Source organism: Cydia amplana, chromosome 12, assembly GCF_948474715.1.
Source record: "Cydia amplana chromosome 12, ilCydAmpl1.1, whole genome shotgun sequence".
Lineage (NCBI taxonomy): Eukaryota > Metazoa > Arthropoda > Insecta > Lepidoptera > Tortricidae > Cydia > Cydia amplana.
Genome location: NC_086080.1, coordinates 14465643 through 14488316, shown reverse-complemented (window position 1 = coordinate 14488316; position 22674 = coordinate 14465643). Strand labels below are relative to the sequence as shown.

Genomic DNA, 22674 nt, shown 5'->3' with positions numbered 1-22674 from the left:
TGTAAGTTCACCAAGTTCACTCTAAGACCTCTGAGACCTTATCGATGTATTGATAACTTTATCGAATAGGCGGAGTGAGGTCTTAGGGTCAACCATGGGTGCAGTTGAGTTGAGTGCATTCATATTTGTATGTGCCATGTTTATTAACTATATCTTCAGTATTAACGATACAATGATGTATGAACTTCAGCAGAAAAATAAATGCATTTTTATTAGGTTCGAATATTTAAAGAATTAGAGGTACATCGATGGTGACGAAGGTTCAATATGTAGGTACGTGTCGCGAAGTGTAAATCTAATATGAATTTTAAATGCGCGTTCAGTTAAGCACATGATTTCAACGTTTGACAAATAATAACATATAAACCCCATTGTTATCACGTTTATGGTATAAACATAGGTTCACTAACCACATAGAAAAATCATAAAGATAACTGCAGCCAGTTTAATATGTTCCCAAACACCACGCATTAGAGTTCAAATTAAAACTACACCGTGTATTCATTTATTTTTAAATGTGTATAACTCCAAGTTGACAAGCCGGGAGCCCGAGACGATAATAAACATAATCAATCAGTCCCACGCGACCGGCAGCGCGGGCGCACGTTCCAATCCGCGTTCCAATTTCAAAATGTTAACGGTTAAACTTTTATTTCTTTTCGCGTGTGTGGCCTCGGCTTTAAGCCAGGGGTCGAAACCCGTGGTGAGGGTCACCCAGGGAGTACTCCAGGGGTCGTGGAAGGTGTCGACCAAAGGACGGCCATATGCCAGCTTTGAAGGAGTACCGTATGCCAGGCCGCCGGTTGGCAAGCATAGATTCCGGGTACGTATTATGTGTGTATAAAATTGATTATAAGAGAAATGTTGTCGACCGCATTTCGTTATATTTTAACTCGTTGAAGGCAAGACACTACTGAGAACTAATTCACTTTTCACTGACTGCTTATATTATTGCTAGCAGTTAGCTATCAGTTAAAAAATGTCATACGGATATCAGGCTTACTGGTTACGGTTGAATACATTTAATTTAAAATAAATACCAAGTTAATTATGAGACACTTTTTTTTAGGCACTTTTTTTTAGAAGTTGTTATTGATTTTTTTTTTTCATTTAAACAACATCGGTCGACATATGACAAATTATAAGTAAATTAAATTACATGTTCAGATGTATAAATACAATAAATAAATAAATATTATAGGAAAATTTTACACAGATCGACCTAGTCCCACAGAAGGTACCTAATAAGCTCGGTAAGGCTTGTGTTGTGAGTTGTGAGTATTACTAGACAAAGGTACCACTACATCTTATAAAAGCGGCCAAGTGCGAGTCGGACTCGCCCATGAAGGGTTCCGTATTTAGGCGATTTATGACGTATAAAAAAAAACTACTTACTAGATCTCGTTCAAACCAATTTTTGGTGGAAGTTTACATGGTAATGTACATCATATATTTTTTTTAGTTTTATCATTCTCTTATTTTAGAAGTTACAGGGGGGGGGGACACACATTTTACCACTTTGGAAGTGTCTCTCGCGCAAACTATTCAGTTTAGAAAAAAATGATATTAGAAACCTCAATATCATTTTTGAAGACCTATCCATAGATACCCCACACGTATGGGTTTGATGAAAAAAAAATTTTTGAGTTTCAGTTCGAAGTATGGGGAACCCCAAAAATTTATTGTTTTTTTTTTCTATTTTTGTGTGAAAATCTTAATGCGGTTCACAGAATACATCTACTTACCAAGTTTCAACAGTATAGTTCTTATAGTTTCGGAGAAAAGTGGCTGTGACATACGGACGGACAGACAGACGGACAGACGGACAGACAGACAGACAGACATGACGAATCTATAAGGGTTCCGTTTTCTGCCATTTGGCTACGGAACCCTAAAAACAACATCTGCTGCCGCGTCTGCCTCTCTGTATGTTCGTGATAATCTCAAAAAACGACTGAACAGATTTTCATACGGTTTTCACCTATCAATAGAGTGATTCTTGAAGGTTGTTTAAGGTTTTAACGGTGCGAAGTCGGGGCGGGTCGCTATAATAATTTATAAATATTTATATCCATACAAAACATCCATAACTCAGGAACAAAAATTTGTGATAAACACACAAATAAATGCCCTGACCGGGATTCGAACCCGGGACTTCTTGCTTCGTAGGCAGGGACGCTACCGACTAGGCCAGTGGTTCCTAACCTGGGGGTAATTACCCCCGTGGGGGTAAAACTGGTATTTTACGAGGGTAATAAGCTAACCTAATATAACAATACAACAAACGTACACGTTTAATTTTTTTATTACCATTGGGAGGAGGGGTAAAATCAGGTTCCCTTTCCCTAGTTAGTCATAAGGGTGACCGGGCTGAAAAGGTTAGGAACCACTGGACTAGGCTATGAGGTCGTCAATAGGTAAACTTAACAAAGTTACTACATAATAACAAACAATATTTATTTAACTATAATTTAGGTATATCACCACTTATTTCACGTTTTGGCAGAAAACCGTTTCTACGCCTACATAAGAACTATTTTATACCAAACTTGTTTACATACTCACACTATAATTACGTATACTGTGTGCAAATAAACAGTAGGTATACGCATACGTAAAGAAGAAGAGATTATCGTAAGTATATATGTGTCAAGGTAAGTATATTTGTTTAGTGTCTATTTGCTTGCCGTTGTTAAATATATATTCTAATACTTGTTTGTTGATTGTTATGACAATCTAATGCAACAATAGTCATTCCATAGTCAATTTTAACCCACTTCTAATAGCCGAGAATACACATCACAATACAAAAATCTAGAATCAATAATTTCAGGCCACGTTACCCCATATTAGAGTCTGTTCGGAAAGAGAAGAGTCGTGCAATGTATTGGGCCCCATACGACTCCTCTCTTTCCGCACAGACTCTAGCGTTTTTTGAGCGTCGGCGTCTAGTCAGTGCTATGGAAAATGGCGTCGCTACGCAGTTTTGCGCCAACGTTGCGTCGTGCAGCAGCGATAGAATTAACTAGACATCAACGCTCGGAAGACGCTAGTGTGGGGTGGCACTAAGGGCGTTTTTAAAAATATCAATTTTGACAGCAACTTACATGTAAAACATGATCTTTAGAGTCTGTGCGGAAAGAGAAGAGTCGTGGAATGTATGGGGCCCAATACATTCCACGACTCTTCTCTTTCCGCACAGACTATATTTGACATTAGTCTCATATGAACGCGAGCGAAATGCAAGGAGACTATAATATGTACTCGGAATATCTATTCAGGACCGTATTTTAATGAGCCTCCAGGCTAATAATATTATATAACTCCAGGCTATACCAAGTTTAACATAGAACATTGTTTAGAAACTTCAAACTTAATTAGGAAAGTTAAAGTTCCAATATGGCAGTTATACTTGTATGAGTTTAAAATTGCCCCTTTGGTACACTTAGCTAAAGCTAAAGGCAACTTGCATAACCTATATCGCCATTTTTCATAGGCCAATAATTAGGTTTGCATACCCGAAGGACCGTTAGATTCTGGCACCTGACTTATGGTAGCGGAGGTCTTAATTTTAACCTCAGGAATGCATCATTGGAATTAACGGAATTCAAAACACGGTGTATAAGTCAATGATCTCTGTATGTAAAAACTAAATAAAAATCCATTATTAGGTATTCTGTCTATAAGATATGAGGTTCAATCCGGCGACAGGTTTTCAAGGTAACCGAGTTTATATATTAATAAAATATAAGACTTAACTGGTCACGAAGTGTAGAATAGTACTTTTGTAGGCTTGGTAATGTATGTTTACCTAATTACCTATAAGATTGCTGCACCCTTCATATTATGTACCTAATATCTTCGCAATGAATGTATTTGACTTTTGAAGGCCTTTCAGTGCATTTGGGACGGTTTTAGTCTTTCAGTTATAATGTAGAAGTTTAACCTCGCGAAGTATCTAATGTACCTATTGCCAGATGGCCTATAATGGTCACTCTCATCGACGCGATTGCATAATACTGGCAGTGTTTCCCACAAATATTGATTCGATTCTCCGTATTATATTTATTATGTACCCCACTCGCAAATTGTATGTGTTCCTTACAGTTAACAACTTTAATGGCTGTAGGACATATTCCCAAACTGCGCATCCCAGCACGCTGCGCTATCGGCGTGGCATCGGCGTGACCTTAGTAGTTACTACTACTTTCGGAATCAGATAATATATTTTTAATCGAGTTTAGATCATTAACGGCGCCACTTCGAATAGTTTATAGGCATTCAAAAGGTATTTTAGGCCCATATAATTCAAAAATATCGAAGGCAAATGCAAACTTATCTGTCTAGTAACCGCGCTACTAGTCTTGGGGAAACGAAATTATTTAATATCAATATGCTTGTAATAAACATACTGATTTCCTTCCATTTTTATTGTGGAACGTTTCACATTACAATTTATAGATTATATATATACACTAGACATATGTCAATCACAATGAAAAAATTAACTGTGATCAACTCTGGCTAACGTGAGACTCGAACCCACATTTTTGGATTACCGATCCAAAGCATAACTAATTTTGGCAGCTAACCATCCGTCATTTACCGCGAATTTAACCATTGCAAGCATGGTTAAACGTCTTTAAAAGGTATAAAATGGGGTTAATTTTGAGATATTAAGAGTTTCCACGTCCAAATATATCCGGCCGTTGTCTTCGCACGGAAGGTCAGATTCAGATTCAGATTCAGAGTTTTATTTGCTTAAACATGGTATATACAGGTCTTAAATACTAATACAATAGAGCTACATGTTTGGTCATAGAGACATGCAAATATTGTGTGATGTCATGTGTGTCGCATGCATCATATTTAAATGAAATTAATATCTAAGTACTTACTAACTAGTTCTTATAACTATGAATATATGTCATTAAGATATTCCTGAATGGTGTAGTAGGCTTTGGATGTCAAAAAATTATATAATGCAATTTTAAATTCATTAATGTTTTCTAGTCTTAAAATATTAATTGGCAATTTATTAAATATTCGTGGTGCCATACCAAATATACTTTTTGATACAAAAGCGGTTCTAGAAAATTTATAATTAATTTTCCCATGTTGCCGCAAACTATTGAATGTCGTAAACTGGTTCATATTACATTTGACATACATTGAAATTTCATACACATACAAACATGGTAGAGTCAAAATTTTGAGTTTTATAAATAATTCTTTGCATGATTCCAAGGTTCGAATACCGCATACTGATCTTAAACATTTCTTTTGACTCAAAAACACCATTTCACGATCAGTGGCATTTCCCCAAAACATTACACCATATCTTAAAGTAGCCGTTACATGTGCATGGTAAGCAGTCAGCACTGCTGTTTGATCTACAACCTTCCTTAAATTATACAACGCATAGCTAAATTGATTCAGTTTCTTACATATATTGTCAATCTGATTTTTCCATGTCAAACTATTGTCTAAGCTTAATCCTAAAAATTTTGTAGAGTCAGTTTCATTAATTCTTTTGATAAGTGATAATTAAATCAGGTGTATTGGTCCGTAATTTAAAGTTCATAATATTCGTTTTCTCAAGATTAACATGAAGATTGTTTTTGTGAAGCCATTCAATTATAATATGCAATGTCTGATTTATATTGGTCTGGAGTAAATTTATGTCAGTTTCTGTAAATATAACTGTGCTGTCATCGGCAAACAATACCATTGGGTGATTTGTAGCTCTAGGCAAATCGTTAATATACGTCAGGAAGAGAAGCGGGCCTAAAACACTACCCTGTGGTACGCCGTAGCTTATTTCTCTATAGCCAGATGAATAAGTAACTTCCATTTTGTTCTTCATACATATCCGATCGATTTGGGTACATTGTTTGCGTCCAATTAAATATGATTTAAGAAGGTTATGAACATTACCTCGCACTCCGTATTGGTATAGTTTTGACAAAAGTATGTGATGATCAACAAAGTCAAAGGCTTTGGACATATCCATATATAGAGCACAGACAGGTATTCTTTTATCTACTTGCATCATGACAGCTTCCAAAAGATCGTATATGGCCATATTAATTGATTTATTCCGTCTAAAACCTTTTTGTTCCGGGGCAAATAAATTATTTTTTTCAAAGTAATTATATAAACTATTGTAAACTACTTTTTCAATTATTTTAGAAAAAACTGGTAATAATGCCACCGGCCTATAATTGGATATCGTTTCTTTAAGTCCTTTTTTATAAAGTGGTCGGACGACGGCCAATTTTAATTTTTCTGGAAATTTCCCTTGTTCGATACACAAATTCACAACGTAACTCAATGGTGAGGCAATTGATAATGCAGCTTTTTTAACAACTTTTGTGGCTATTCCATCGTAACCCGTACTATTTGAATTTTTCAAAGCTGCAATGATCTTATGGATATCATGAGGATCAGTTGGAGCCATAAATAAGGAATTCCTAGAGTTAAATGTCAATGTCGTATCATAATTATTAGAGTGAATTGAATTTGAATTAATTTGGTCAATAAAATTATTATTGAAAGCTTGTGCAATTTGACTAGGATCGTTTATGATGTCACTACCATTAATTATCTGTATTATATTGTTTTTTGGATAGCTCGTTTGTTTGTGCTTATTAATGATATTCCAAGTGGCTTTTGATTTATTGACGGAATGTCTAATAAAGTAATTATTTTGAGACCTTTGAGTTAGTTTTATTATTCGTTTTAGCCTTTTGGAATATTCTTTAAAGTAAATACGATCAGATGGATTGGAATTTAAACGACACTTCCATAATAGTTCTCGCTTCATAATAGGTCGTCGGAATCGGGTCTCAATTAAGCTTGGCCACTGTTCAAATTTCAAGCTTTGCTCTCTCGCAGCTCAATCTTTGGACTTGCATCGCTCGCATGGAATTAAGCCGCTATCTGAACCTGCAAGTTTTTGGCCCTATTTGGAGCTCAACTTTCGGCCTGTTTTAAAACGCTTGAGCATTGGTACTTATCCGATCTTAGCTCCATTGCAGCTCGGCCTTTGGCGTCGCACGAATGCGCCCGCAGGAAAGCTCCAGATATCTTTAACACTATGGCTTCAGTCTTTATCAGCCTGCGCCCTCGCTCTGCTCTCTTGCAGCTCGGCCTCGCACAGAAGCGCGCCGCAATCGGCGCTCCAGGCGTTCGGCCGTCAGCCAAGCTTACACTTGGCGTTCGATTCTTAGCTGTATGCTTACCTGTAGCTCATCCTCTGGCCCCGCATTGGGAGGCGTCGAAATCAAGTCTTCGGTGTTACATGGAGCTCGGCGTTGGGCCTCACTTTTTGACATAAATCGGTTTTGTTGAATCGATATTGGTTAATGACGGAGCTCGATTTTCTTTGGACTGTCGACAAGACGTTTCCCTGATACAGTAAATCCGCAATTTTTAACTTAGCACAAAAGATAAGGGCCTCGCTAATATCTTCCGGCCAGAGCCTCGCCAAGATTAAGACCACCTCTGATGCCGCGCGATACCGCTTATCCACAGTTTATAATACGATATCAGTTTTTTTCGTACTATTATTCAATAAATCCTTGAAAATAAAAAAGGCATTTATTTCATAACTTTCTTACAGCATAAACATGTTTTTTCGGTAAAATGTTGGTTTGAATTCTTTTTTCATTAATCGAAGGTGTTTCAAGGCCACGCCGCCGCCGCCGACCAATTTTGACCGGCGGCGCGCCGCCGCCGGCTAAATGCCTGTCGGCGCTCATATCTACAGTGTTGACACTGTCAGTGACTCATGGTACCTACTTAAATTATAATTACTTATAACAATTTTATTTGTATAATGTGTGACGCCCCTGTCAATCTATTTTTTAACCGACTTCAAAAAAGGAAGAGGTTATCATGCCAAAAATTGCCTCCTTTACTTGCAATATTAATAGATTAAAAAGTGCCTAAAAAGTTAGATCTGAAGACAAATTTGTTTGTTAAAGTTTAGAAATCGCCCACATGATTTGATGCAAGTTATTTCTGTCCGAGTTAAAAGGTCCTAATTAACATAGCAATTTAAGTCTAAAGCGGTATATTATACACAGAGATGTACAAAATGGTTTTAAAAAAGCATTTAAATACAAAATGCAAAATACTTTTCAGATTTACTATTTCAAATGCAAAATACCAAATAGTTTTGCGTTTTGTATTTCAAATGCTAAATGCAAAATAGGTATTTTCAAAATACTTTTTCTAAATAAAATACCTTTTGAAATCTCGGATATTTTTATTTATTTTAGGTATTTATCATGAGAAATAGAGACACAATGCCGAGCCGAACAAAAACGTCTAATAACATGGCACCTTATGCATGACATTTTGGTCATAATAACCGGTTTAGACTCTCGCGCGAGCCACGAGACGAGGCGCGAGCCGCGCCACGAGACGCGAGTGTAAGCGGTGGGCTCGCGACTCGTCTCGTGGCTCGCAAGCTCGTCGAGCTAATATAATTTAAACACTAACGGCACGGCATAAGGTTTATAACCAATTGACAAGCCGAAGCCGAGTGTGTCGAGGCGAGCCACGAGACGCGCCGCGAGCCGAGCCGCGAGTCTAAACGGCTATAAGGCGCAGGCGCGCACTCTGACCAAAGAAGAAAAAAAACCGGCCAAGTGCGAGTCGAACTCGCGCACGGAGGGTTCCGCACCATCAACAAAAAATAGAGCAAAACAAGCAAAAAAACGGTCACCCATCCAAGTACTGTCCCCGCCCGACGTTGCTTAACTTCGGTCAAAAATCACGTTTGTTGTATGGGAGCCCCACTTAAATCTTTCTTTTATTCTGTTTTTAGTATTTGTTGTTATAGCGGCAACAGAAATACATCATCTGTGAAAATTTCAACTGTCTAGCTATCACGGTTCGTGAGATACAGCCTGGTGACAGACGGACGGACGGACGGACGGACAGCGGAGTCTTAGTAATAGGGTCCCGTTTTTACCTTTTGGGTACGGAACCCTAAAAAGGGCGCGCATGGCTAGCAGGCGCCTCTATCGGTCAAATTCGGCAATACAAGCGTCATTCGTTCATTTCATTTTGTTTGACTGGTAATGTTGGCTAAACTTAATCGCAAAGTATTTTGCATTTTGAAATGAATATTAAAAATGCAAAATACATCTCGAAAAGTATTTCAAATAAAATACAAAATGTTTTTTACTAAAAGGCATTTAAATGCAAAATACAAAATAGGTATTTTGCATTTTGTATTTGCATTTTAAATAGAAGTATTTCAAATAAATCGCATCTCTGATTATACAGTGAATACTCCTTTGCAGTTTACGTTAGTTAAACGAGTTAGCAAATTCAAAAGCGAGAGTTGAAAAGTTTAGCAATTAACGGTCATTGTTAACGTTATTTTTAACTCCTTTTCGTTCTCTTTAAGAAGAAAAATCATCATTATCTCTACAAAGTTTACCGAGACTACCGAGAGACTACTTAGTTATATTTTTAGTAGCTTGTGAAAAGATGGAAAGAAAATGAATATTTCACCTTAGAGATGAATTTCTGTTTTTTTACCATTAGAAATACCGCAGAAGAAAGAACGAGATTTTTTCAAAACACTCTTATAAACGAAGTTTAGACAGTGTAGGGTTGGTTGGATAGGTCTTTCAAACCGAATACGGGTCTCCAACAACCATTTTTTGATGAAGAAAATATTTTCGGAAATAATCGCTCCGAAAGAAAAACAAATTGTGGGGGAAACGGAGGACTCTAACTTTAGAACCGTGGGTCCAAAAACTATGAAAAAACCGGCTAAGTGCGAGTCGGACTCGCGCACGGAGGGTTCCGCACCATCAACAAAAAATAGAGCAAAACAAGCAAAAAAACGGTCACCCATCCAAGTACTGACCCCGCCCGACGTTGCTTAACTTCGGTCAAAAATCACGTTTGTTGTATGGGAGCCCCACTTAAATCTTTATTTTATTCTGTTTTTAGTATTTGTTGTTATAGCGGCAACAGAAATACATCATCTGTGAAAATTTCAACTGTCTAGCTGTCACGGTTCGTGAGATACAGCCTGGTGACAGACGGACGGACGGACGGACGGACGGACGGACGGACAGCGGAGTCTTAGTAATAGGGTCCCGTTTTTACCCTTTGGGTACGGAACCCTAAAAATCGTCAAACAAGAGAGGTAAAGACTTTGAAAACTATATACCGAACATGATCGGTCCAGTTGTTTTTGAGTTATTGCAAAAAGTCTTCTCTTATAAAGCGCTGCGAAGGTACTCCCTTATGCTTGTAATAGTTGTAATGTACCATCAGCCGTAAAAGTGTATGGCGACTTGGATGATACTAATAGCCCACGTTGAGCGTTGAGCCTATTCCGACAGAATGGTAACTACGGAACCCTACACTGAGCATGGTCTAACATGCTCTTGGCAGATTTTTAAGAAGAAATACAAATTCAATTCTAGTTTTGAACTCAAAGGAATAAAAGAAAGTTCCAAATTGGGTCTTACGAAAAATATGATTTGATTGTTGTAGGAGCCTCAACACATGAAGCCCTGGCTTGGGACGTGGGACGCGTCAAAGCCGCTTTCTGATTGTATGCAGTATGATCCTTTTGTGAAGAAAGTTGTAGGTAAGATCTTTTACACTTTAATAACTTCACTTGAAAACTAGATAACAAACCGACTTTATTTATTTCAACCTTGTCTGGGACATATATAAATAGCTAAGTTACTTTCCAATGTATAACAAACATGTCTGGTGAAATATCGATATGAATCTTTGGAAGTATATATTTAACCCTGATGTGACAAAAACTACAATTACGAGTACCTAAGTATTTGGTACCTAACATAGGAGCCGAAATAGCAATGTCACGTATACCTACCTAAACACTTCTTATTTGATTTTTCCTAGGATGCCGCGAAGCATTTTGTTTGCATATTAATTGCTTTTTAGGGTTCCGTAAACGACTAGGAACACTTTATAGTTTCGGCATGTCCGTCTGTCTGGCTATCTGTCCGTCCGCGGCTTAGTTCAGTGATCGTTAGTACTAGTTCAACTATAGGAGTCATTACAGGCGTATTCTGGTTTTAATAATAGCTTACGAATTAGATATGGATTAGATATAGATTGGACCAGTCAGTGTCAAAAGTGACGTTTTTGGTTGAAGATATGATCCATATCTAATCCAGATTTAATTATTACCCTGTTTTTTAAATCAAATTACGCCTGATAGGTGAAATAAAGCCTTTTAATAATTGCTCCCATTAGCTCCTAAACATATCTTCGTATTGTTATGCTCTTTCTTCCCAGGATCTGAGAACTGCCTGTACGTCAACGTGCACACGCCAAATCTAAACGCCGGCGCCAACCTGCCGGTCCTGGTGTTCATTCACGGGGGCGCCTTCATGTACGGCGCTGGCGCCCTGTATGATGCTAGCAATATCATGGACTGGGACATGGTGGTCGTCACGTTGAACTACCGGTTGGGGCCGCTAGGTGAGTACATTGATTGAGACCAAAAACTGATGGGATTGGAGAAAAGGAAGCAAAAAGTAATGCACAGTTTACGGCCTGAACATAGAGTATCCAATGAAATGTCTAAAGGGTCAGCCTGCACTCAGGCCGCTCGTATTGCATTTGTTTATTTATGATCTGTACGCGCCGGATGCATGAGGTGCGTAGACGTGATCACAGAGATCAGAGACAGTGAGTGCAGACAGTGATACAGATTATGAGAGACGGCATACCGCTTGCGTGACGTGTGCGTGCACGGCTCCAACATTTTAGCGCACGCGCACGTACACGTCTACGCACACGCAGCCGGTGTGCTCATCAGCCGCAGCACAACCGGTGTCCTACCGACTGCGCCATGTCAGGAGACATTACAAACGACCATTACCGAGCATAGACTACTTTATTCATATCTAGCTTAGCCTACCCTACATTACATCAAGATACCTACAGTCATCAACATTGCACGCCCCGTTCTGTCCCGCTCGAGCGTTTACTCAGGCGCCCTCTGTATCCAAAAATAGGACGTTAGAATGGTGGTGAACCGCGATCCCATAAATTTTGATAACGTGTTTAAGTATATCTTCATTGAAAATAACTATTCCAGGTTTCCTGAGTACTGGCGACGAGCAGGCTCCCGGCAACGCAGGCCTGAAGGACCAGTCGTTCGCGCTGCAGTGGGTAAAGAACAACATCATGATGTTCGGTGGTAACCCGGATAGTGTCACACTCACTGGTTGCTCTGCAGGTGGTGCCAGTGTACACTACCATTACCTTTCTCCGATGTCCAAAGGTCAGTTTGATAATATCTATCTAAAATTAGGAACAGCATATCAATGAACTAATGTTCAGCGGCAACCCGGATAGTGTCACACTCACTGGTTGCTCTAGGAGGTGCCAGTGTACACTACCATTACCTTTCTCCGATGTCCAAAGGTCAATTTGATAATATCTAACAAAAATTATGAACTAAGGTTCAGTGGCAACCCGGATAGTATTACTCTGCTAGGTGCTACCACTACCTTTTCCCGATGTCCAAATGTCTAATTGACAAACACTTAAGGTAAACAACGCCGTAATGTCCAACGGTAACTTATGAACGTTACGACTTTATTTCGCCTAAGTATGTTCGTGTACCTTTATTTATCCAAGTTTCGGAATACGTCATCAAACTAATAGGCTTCCCAACATTTTTAGATGCATTAAAGGGGTATTGTTCATTAGCGACACAGGTGTAATGCTAGTCAACTTCGGGTAAGACGCGTTTCAGTGTCTAGGTAGTTTTATATCAGATGGCATGAAAGTAGGGTTTGCACCAGGGATGTTGCGAATATCCGCATCCGCATCCGCAACCGCGAAACTTCCGCATTATTTTCAACATCCGCATCTGCATCCGCATCCGCATAAAATCGATGCGGATTTAATGCAGATGCGGATGTGGAACAGGTCGGTACAGGAACGTCTTAGCATCGGCGTAAGTGCTAGACTGCTAGGTAATTTAGTCATTAGCCAAAAAACCTATTAGAAATTAGCAGTCAAGCGTGAGTGGGACTTAATGTACGGAACCCTTGGAACGCGAGTCCGACTCGCACTTGGCCGGTATTTTGAAATAAAAATTACTAAAATGTAATATTTGACGTTCTTTATGTACCTATCTTGACATCCGCATCCGCGGATGTGAGCCTTTAAAAATTCGCATCCGCGGATGTCAAAAAATCGGCATCCGCAACATCCCTGGTTTGCACGACGGATCCGAAATGTATGGGAAGACCGCGGATCCGGATCCAGATCCGGATAATTTCATACATTTCGGATCCAGATTGCAAACCCTACATGAAAGTAAACGCCTATTTATAAATATTTTAATAGACATTCCAAGCCAGCTGTGGATGTCCTATATAGCGCTATCCCAAGTTTCCCAAGCGGGATAAATTAAAATTCCGACCAACTTTTGATGATCTTCCCTCTGAAGGCAAAACAATAAGATACTTCTTCGTCCACACGATAGACATACATTTTGTAAACCTTATCTCAAAGATATAAGGCCCACATGTGGTCAGTTAAAAAAAGCTATTGCTGACGGAAAACCGTCGGAATGTTCATTATCCCTTACGTCGTATTCGTATACGTTCGGACCCTTAGATTTCGTTTGTTTTTCTGGAGGACTTATTTACCCGACTTCAAGATTTCAAAGAAGGTTCTAAATTCGTCGTGTTCATTGTTTTTTTTTTAGTTCCACGATTTCTTGAAGATATTTGGTGTGCCGAATTGAAAAAGTATTTTTTGATCAAATATTACAGGCACTGGATGATGGGTATATTTTTATAAAAAAGCGGCCAAGTGCGAGTCGGACTCGCCCATGAAGGGTTCCGTATTTAGGCGATTTATGACGTATAAAAAAAACTACTTACTAGATCTCGTTCAAACCAATTTTCGGTGGAAGTTTACATGGTAATGTACATCATATATTTTTTTTAGTTTTAACATTTTCTTATTTTAGAAGTTACAGGGGGGGGGACACACATTTTACCACTTTGGAAGTGTCTCTCGCGCAAACTATTCAGTTTAGAAAAAAATGATATTAGAAACCTCAATATCATTTTTGAAGACCTATCCATAGATACCCCACACGTATGGGTTTGATGAAAAAAAAATTTTTGAGTTTCAGTTCGAAGTATGGGGAACCCCAAAAATTTATTGTTTTTTTTCTATTTTTGTGTGAAAATCTTAGTGCGGTTCACAGAATACATCTACTTACCAAGTTTCAACAGTATAGTTCTTATAGTTTCGGAGAAAAGTGGCTGTGACATACGGACGGACAGACAGACGGACAGACGGACAGACAGACAGACATGACGAATCTATAAGGGTTCCGTTTTTTGCCACTTGGCTACGGAACCCTAAAAACACGTGCATTTTGCGTCGGAAAACAAAATTTAGTGAAGTGGATCTCATGGTGACCTTGCATGTTACTAGCTTGTCAACCCTTACCTTGCGCCTTGTCTACAATAAACTTGAGATGATGGACATTTCATATAGGTACCTACACGTCAACTTGTGAACCTCTTCTAGTTATCATTTGCCGGTTATAAACGCCCCGCGCCCTTCGCACAATTAAATACTCGTATTATAATAAGCATTTTCAATTGCGCCAATCTCCATCTTAGACTGAATTATGAACTCGCGATTGCATTTTGTGAGCCAGCTGTCACATCAATCGAGGTTGAATAGATTGCTCTACTTTAGATAATAATCGAGAATCGTTCGACTGAAAAGTTAATTAAATGTCAGAAATTATTCCTATTCTTTTTAATGCCACGTCGGTGGTATACAAGCATACGGGCCGCAGTAAGCAGTCACCGTAGCCTATGGACGCCTGCAAATTACCACCAATACAGCATTCGCGGGCAAAAAGGTACACCCTGACAAGATTTTACCACCACAAGATTTTTTTTTGTCTTCACCATGTTGTGTATTTACAGTGTGTACAGTCACGCTCCGTGATTGTTACGTCATTTAGGGTTCTAGCTAAATTGGACATTCCATAGCGTAAGTATGGAACAACCAATTAAGTTATTTATTTATTTATTTAGAAATTTAATTCAGGCAACAAGGCCCATATTACAAATACCTTACAGACTAACATACATATGTATTTTATAAACTTAAAACTAAACACTAGTTATTTAGTCGATAAAACGGCGTGGCTCCGTTGCATCGGCTGCTCCTGTGTCGGATTCGGCAGTTTGCCCCGAAACCTCCGAAACACGACACCCTTCGGCCAGAAGTCGGCGCACTCGATGGTCCCCTGCAGCGGTCGCGGCACGCGCACCACAAAAGAGTTGAAGTGCACGTAGTGGTGCGATCGAAGCGGGAACACCCTCGGCGGGTAACCGGTCTTCTGGTGCACATACTCCACCACTTCAGCAACCGTGGCGGTGTAATGCAAGCGCGATACGTACAGCGCCTTACTCGGTGTAGCAACCCGCAAGCCAGAATTAGCCGGTTCGGCGGTACCACACTGAGTCTTACGAGGCGCCGTGCGCGCCTTCTTCTTTCTTGATACCAGTGTGAAATCCTCCTCATCCACACTGGCAACAGGGAGCTATAACCCTAAATGGCGTAACAATCCCGTGTGGTGACTGTACTAATTTATTTTACTGACAAGGAGACTCTTTGACAACAGACATATACCTATTGAATGTAATATTTATTATGACAAATATATTTATAAAATAATTGTGTAGGTACATTCTGAATTGTGTATAGACGCTCGAGTGATTTTTTTAACCATCAAATAGTGAACAGATATTCTATGCCAACTCACGATTTCACTCACCAAAAAAAACACACAGCCTGTCTGTTTGTAAAACATTTTTCTATCAACTGTGATTCTTACTAACTGTGTGCTCGTATATCCATCTAGAAAAAACCGGCCAAGGGCGAGTCGGACTCGCGTTTCAAGGGTTCCGTACATTAAGTCCAACTCACGCTTGACTGCACATTTCTGATAGATTTTCCTGTCATCTATAGGTAAAGAACTATTTTGTGTATTTTTTTCAAAATTTTAGACCCAGTAGTTTCGGAGATAAGGAGGGGGAATGGTAATTTTTTGCCTATTATCTTGAATAACTGCGAAATTATTAATCCTAAAATTATAAAAAATATATATTTGAGATTCTTACAATTGCTCTTTCATTTGATATGTAACACGATATAGTTTGAAAAACTTTATTTTTTAATTTTCTCATTTACCCCCCAAAAATGGTCTCCATATTTAAAATTCATTTGTTTACGTTACACGTCCATCTTTGGGTCATAAACTTATATATGTGTGCCAAATTACAACTTAATTGGTGCAGTAGTTTCGGAGAAAATAGGCTGTGACAGACGGACGGACAGACAGACAGACAGACGCACGAAGTGATCCTTAATTATGAGTACCTAATAGGAGTTCAGACTTATACTAGGGTGACTGCTATAGTAATTGGCTACTCCTAACAAATCAGTAAGAAACAAGCCAATTGAAGCCTTATTGTAAAGAGTGGCCAATAACTGTAACGGTCACTCTAAACTCCGAGTCGTAATTAGATTCCAAAAAAAGTAAGACAATGTTGCCACTTTTTACTAGCGCGTCTTGTATTTATGTAAAAATAAGTAAATAAAAGTACTTTTTTAAATCGTAGGAGTAAAATTACCAATTAATAAATTATCTTAGCGTGTTTATTTATAAAAAGGAATTTACTATTTTACAATTTAATTATTGCAGTGGCAACATTCTCTTACTTTTTTTGGAATCTAATTACGACTCGGAGTATAGTTATAGGTACCTATAACTGGACTGCGATGGTAATGTAGTCGCCAAGCATTTTTAATAAAAGTCCAGCTGTCTCAATATGTGTTTCATGTGTTTGTTGTGCCAATATTGGTGATTGCAATAATCTGCTGGTAGAAAAAAAAAATACCGAATGAAACAAAATGAAGGTGACTTGAGGCAGGTCATAGATATCGAGAAAGAAAAATAATATTTTAATTAATACATATTTAATATCTTGCTCTTATGAAAACTGATAAAAATACAGACTTGACCTGAGGCAGGTCATAGATAATAAGAAAGAAAAATATTATTTTAATTAATATTTAATGTCTTGCTCATTGCTTATCAAAACTGATAAAAAAATACAGTGTCAATATTGTGTTTGCCTCATCTAAGGACGTAGAATCGGGGACATTCCTTTTGAACCATTTCAGTTTTTTTTTACCTCGTTCCTTAGGAGCGAACTAAACTCCGCCTCCTATAGAGATAACCAATAACGATTGCATTTAGGATTATTTGTGTTAATAATGAAAAGGATAAAAACAGGTAATGAGACGAACAATAGGTAGTAAGGACAGTTTAATAGTTGTTGTTGTTTCGGCTAAGCTTCGCCTCCCCATAAAGATAACCAATTAGGATGCATTATGGATTCCTTATCTTACTTTGCAAATACCGGCTGTCACGAAGACAACAGTGGACGGCAATAAACTACCTGAGCTAACCTTTTTTTTTTCAACACCCTCATTTTTAAGTGCCATGCTATTGGTCATCAATTTTATGATATCGCCTGATCGTCTGCAAGACGTTAAACGATGTTTGCCCTTAAGATGGTTCACCGGGAATGTCCTCGATTGTACACAACATAGACACTGTATTTTTATCAGTTTTGTTAAGCAAAGAGCAAGACATTAAATATTAATTAAAATATTTTTTTTCTTAGTAGGTACGTTAGCTAGCGCGGGTGCACGTAGCGGGCGCACGAACGCGGATGTCATATTCATATCTCATCTCTCATAGTCTCATAGAGCCACGACAATTAACTATATTAGTCAGTCAAGTACGTGATTAGAATAAACTGTTAGGCGTCACAATATATATTGCTAGCCTTACCTAAATACGGCTTTCAATCAAGCTGGCGCAACGTGGCTTAATAGTAATCTCGACTGATGTTCCATTGTCGATGGATACTCGGCCGTAATAGATCAAATGAAAGCAATTACTGCTTCGATAACATAGTGGTTCAAAGTCAATTTGATTATTATAACTTAATCATCGAGGCTATACTCAAGATCAAGAGTAATGAACTGGTATAAAGTATCTGGGACAGGGCGGCAGAAAATACGGGAGGCCTTTGCCCAGCAGTGGGACATAATATTGGCTATAAAAAAAGTACCCATTTGGTTATTTTGTTTTATACCTCTAGGTCTACCGCTTATCTAAGGCAGTCGGTAAAGATGTTTCTCGGTTGTTTTCTAGTATAAAGTTGCCGAGTTTTGAGACTAACTAACTTCACTGGCTCAGTGAGCCAAAAAGGATCTTGGCCTCTGACATAAGAGAGCGCCACTTTGCCCATTTATATTTCTTACTCAACTCTTTCTTACTCAAAATAGGTACATACAGTCAGCAGCACAAGTTGCTAAGCGGGCGAGGTGTTCAAAATTACCTTGATACGCTCTTATTCTCTTAGTCGCGTCAATATAATTTTGAACACCTGGCCCGCTTAGCAACTTCTGCTGCTGACTGTACAAATCCGTTTCATGCAGTCAAGCCTTCAATCAGACCGTAGTTTACCATAATAACTTCTTACCAACCGCCATATAGGCCAATTCGAGTTTTAACCTTTTAACCGCCAGCAATTTTTAATCGAGCGTGCTCGTGTCGCCACCGACAGTAATTGTACCACGCAGAGTAAGGTTGGCATAGTTACGGGAGTTATAAATGTGCTGTAAAAACCAAATCAGATCTTTGTCTTATTTATCAGACTGTGGCGAAATGAGCTGGATATGTAACGTCTTATATTATATCAGACTCTGGCGATTAAAGGGCTAATTATTGAACAGTTTCCGATATCATACCTAATTACTAATTACTGATCTGTCAGTCGAAAGTTACGTTTTTGGTCGTACTCGTACTTTTGACACTGACATATCGAATAACTAAAACTTGAATTGGCCTGTCAATTAAATGGTAGACCTACAGATGTTAATCTTTATTACATTTAGAATTTAGAACTTTCGGTAAGTTTTATTACCCCAACCCCAGAATAAACACTAGATAGGATTCGCCCCTAAAGGGTCTAGGCCTAAATATTTGCCTAGATAAACAATATAAACATCCACGTAATGTTTACAAATACCTATTGTTTGTATTTGCCGAAGATAATATCATGAGCAGGCGTTTAGAGGCGATGAACGCAGATAGTAACTGTCTCAAGGAGGTTCATAGAGATGGAACAAGATAAGTCTGCAACGATTTTTTATATAGCACACGCAGTGCAAGACTAGTGTTGTTTTAAACGTTAAACTTCTATGAAATTATTATCTGTTTATGATTTGAAATATACGAACGAATCATTACGATACGTTAATATAGCTACTTAGGTACATATTTATTGAAATAATTATGCTACTAAGAGTACTAAGGGTTCGGGATTATCCTGGTATTCTTTGCTTTATGCCTATGGAACTTTTGGGTAAATATTGTAGGTACCTACATGTTCATAATGGTTGATTGGATGGATGGATTATTTTTCTTAGCCGTCAAATATTTAAACCCTCTAGATTACCTACTATATACCTACTAAAATAGAGGTGGAGCCTGCCAGTACCATCCCATCTAAATATTGTCTTTTGAAGCTATTTCTCTCTGTTTTTCATAAATAGGTATTTATTTCTGTTCCTTTGATGGTTTGTAGACAAAAACCACCAAAGGTTCAAATACGTGCGACCAGCCAGCCTATTATGGATAGCTTTATCCATCTTTATCCACGTGATAAAATAACTGTCACTGTTTAACACCGTGGGAAAGAAAGTGACGGACACCGTTTTATCACGCTGTCACGTAGACAAGAACGACCATCATATCCGTACAGCCCTAGTAGCACGGTGGCATTTTTATCGTTTATCACCATGCCTGTCACGTTCTAACAGGTATGTAAGTGCGAAAGTGACGGGCATGGTGATAGTCGATAAAAATGGAACCGTGCTGAGCCCGCAGACCAGACTCGTATACCATGACGAGGCACTGACAGTGTCAAAACGGACATAGAGTCTGTGCGGAAAGAGAAGAGTCGTGGAATGTATTGGGCCCCATACAATCCACGACTCTTCTCTTTCCGCACAGACTCTAATATAATATAGGTACGAATCTCATAGTTACCTACAATAAAATGCACAGAAAAGTTTAGAGCAGTGTTTTAGGAGAAAAAACAATAAACGTAAGCTTACCTCTGTGTCCCATATCCAGAAGTATGATCGGTGTTTTGCTGAGGTGTTCCGCCATCGACATCCACAAACATCATCTTAAAAAGGATGATAACGAACTGAAGCTTCCATCCGTGGAACTAATTCATGGTCCTTCCAACCAATTCATGGTTCTAGAATTTATTGTGTGAATACACGATACGTTTTGTTTGAGGTCATTACGAACACAGAAAGTTTTTCATTTAGAAATTTTCACGTAATTAATTGGCACGAAACGACCACTTTTTCTGATTTTTTCCCGTCATTGACGTATTGTTGACATACCTACCAAATATCCGGTTGTCAGCGTGATTTCGACCTGTTTCACGACCAAACAACTTACGTTTTATTATTTATTTGTCTTCCGTGAAACACACGATACGCTATGTGAAGGAATCAAAATTGCGACAAATCAAAAAAGCGAATAGTCATTTTTAAGTTTCTTTATTCAGATTTAGGTACGCATTTAGATTTTTAGTGATACTTATTTCGTTTACGAGCTCTTTGCTCTCACACTTCAAAAGTCATCGATTATAAACAACGCTGCATATTAGTGTATTTTTTATAAATATAAACTACTATGCATCCCTACAAAATATTACAATTTTAGAAGAAAATGTACTGAAGATTTTAACTGCTCTTTCAACGGTTTTTTTAGGTACCTTTGCTCGAGGTATAGCCTACAGCGGCGCCGCCTTCGCGTCCTGGACTCACTCGGTGAAACCTCTGCAGAAGGCCAAGAGTCTGTCCGCCATCGTGGGCTGCCCTACAAACACCAACCGCGAGATGGTTGACTGCCTCAAGTACAGGCCTGCCGAGGTTGTGGTCGCAGCTCAGACTGAAATGTTTGTAAGTATAACATTGTGTGACATCCTGATGATGGACTCACTCGGTGAAACCTCTGCAGAAGGCCAAGAGTCTGTCCGCCATCGTGGGCTGCCCTACGAACAACAACCGCGAAATGGTTGACTGCCTCAAGTACAGGCCTGCTGACGTTGTGGTCGCAGCTCATACTGAAATGTTTGTAAGTATTTAACATTGTGAGACATCCTGGACTTACTCGGTGAAGCCTCCGCAGATGGCCAAGAGTCTTTCAGCTATTGTGGGCTGTCCTATGATACGAACATCAACCGCGAGATGGTCGACTGCCTCAAGTACAGGCCTGCCGAGATTGTGGTCGCAGCTCAGACTGAAATGTTTGTAAGTATACATATAAAGTATAGTATTTTATATATGTAATAAAATATTGGATTAAAATTGTTTTATTTTAAGACTGAGCTTGTGTTTGTTCGAAATACTCAAACTAGCAGCCGTTTCTATAATACAAGGACATTATTTAAATACGCTGATTTATGAATGTGTCATTGCGTCACGTATGTAAAACACTTTTTACGTTATTGAAAGAAGGAATAGCGTTTCGAATCCGACGCTAATGATACTTGGCCTCGTGAGTGTATATATTCAATATTTGCACAGTCGCACGAAATTTCCATGCTAAAGAGATACGTAAAACGAAGTCCTTGAATTAATCACTAGTCTATTTTAAGATACGAAAAAATAAGCTTGTATTCCTTTAATGCAGAATTTTCAGTTTAATATTTTGCGTTACAGGAGTTCCCGTACCAGCAGATGTTCACGCCGTTCTCGCCAACCGTGGAACCTTCTGGCACCAGGGATCCGTTCCTTACTCAGTACCCGTTCCACGCGGCGCAAGCTGGAACTATGCATAAAGTGCCTCTCATTACGTCAGTCACGTCGGAAGAGGGCTTGTATCCTGCTGCTAGTAAGTATGGCTAGTTATAGCAGCGCCTTCTATTGATGAACCGGCTTGACCCGAATAGAATGGTGCCAACTGAATAGGTTGAGGACGCTCACGAGTATTCCTGTACAAATATGCATGGATAGTCTCCAAAATGCAACTGCGGGGGGGGGGGGCTGCAGTGCAGGACATCGAGCACATAATTCAGTACACTTAGCAAATACGACGGAATCCCTGCAGACTTGTTTACTCTCATTATGGCCAGTTTTAGCAAAGTCGTTGCAGTTGCTTGTAATAACAATTTGCTTAGAGGTCAAAGGAAAAAATGTTCACATAAATACACAATACATGTTTATTTCTTATTAATAATGCAAATTATATATTCGGCGAATCAAGATCAAACGCAGTAAATAACTAAATACGTAGGTGAAACGCTAATGAGATGTTTCTTTTTCTTCCCAGAAATTTTTATTCGCATCTGAGCCCTTCGCAAGTAAATTGTGATTTATTACGTTTTACCATGTTAATTTACTCACATGAAAGGGACGAAATTCAAAGGCGTCTCATAATTTAAATACTTATAAAAACGCTAAATATAGAAATTATTATTCGCCAATACAAAATGG

General features: G+C 38.7%; 1 protein-coding gene across 2 annotated transcripts in view; it reads left to right on the top strand.

Moving 5' to 3' along the window:
- Positions 1–569: 569 nt before the first annotated feature.
- Positions 570–22674, top strand: part of LOC134653098 (carboxylic ester hydrolase-like) — a 36083-nt gene continuing 13978 nt past the window's right edge. Inside the window, exons 1-7 of one of the 2 annotated variants that reach the window (XM_063508398.1) lie at positions 570–823; positions 10531–10627; positions 11311–11496; positions 12119–12259; positions 12403–12447; positions 20948–21138; positions 21901–22072. In XM_063508398.1, the coding sequence (XP_063364468.1) occupies positions 632–823; positions 10531–10627; positions 11311–11496; positions 12119–12259; positions 12403–12447; positions 20948–21138; positions 21901–22072 (1024 nt within the window). In that variant the 5' untranslated portion in view covers positions 570–631. Of the gene's footprint in view, positions 824–10530; positions 10628–11310; positions 11497–12118; positions 12305–12402; positions 12448–20947; positions 21139–21900; positions 22073–22674 lie in introns of both variants that reach the window. The other variant, XM_063508397.1, reaches the window with a different exon arrangement.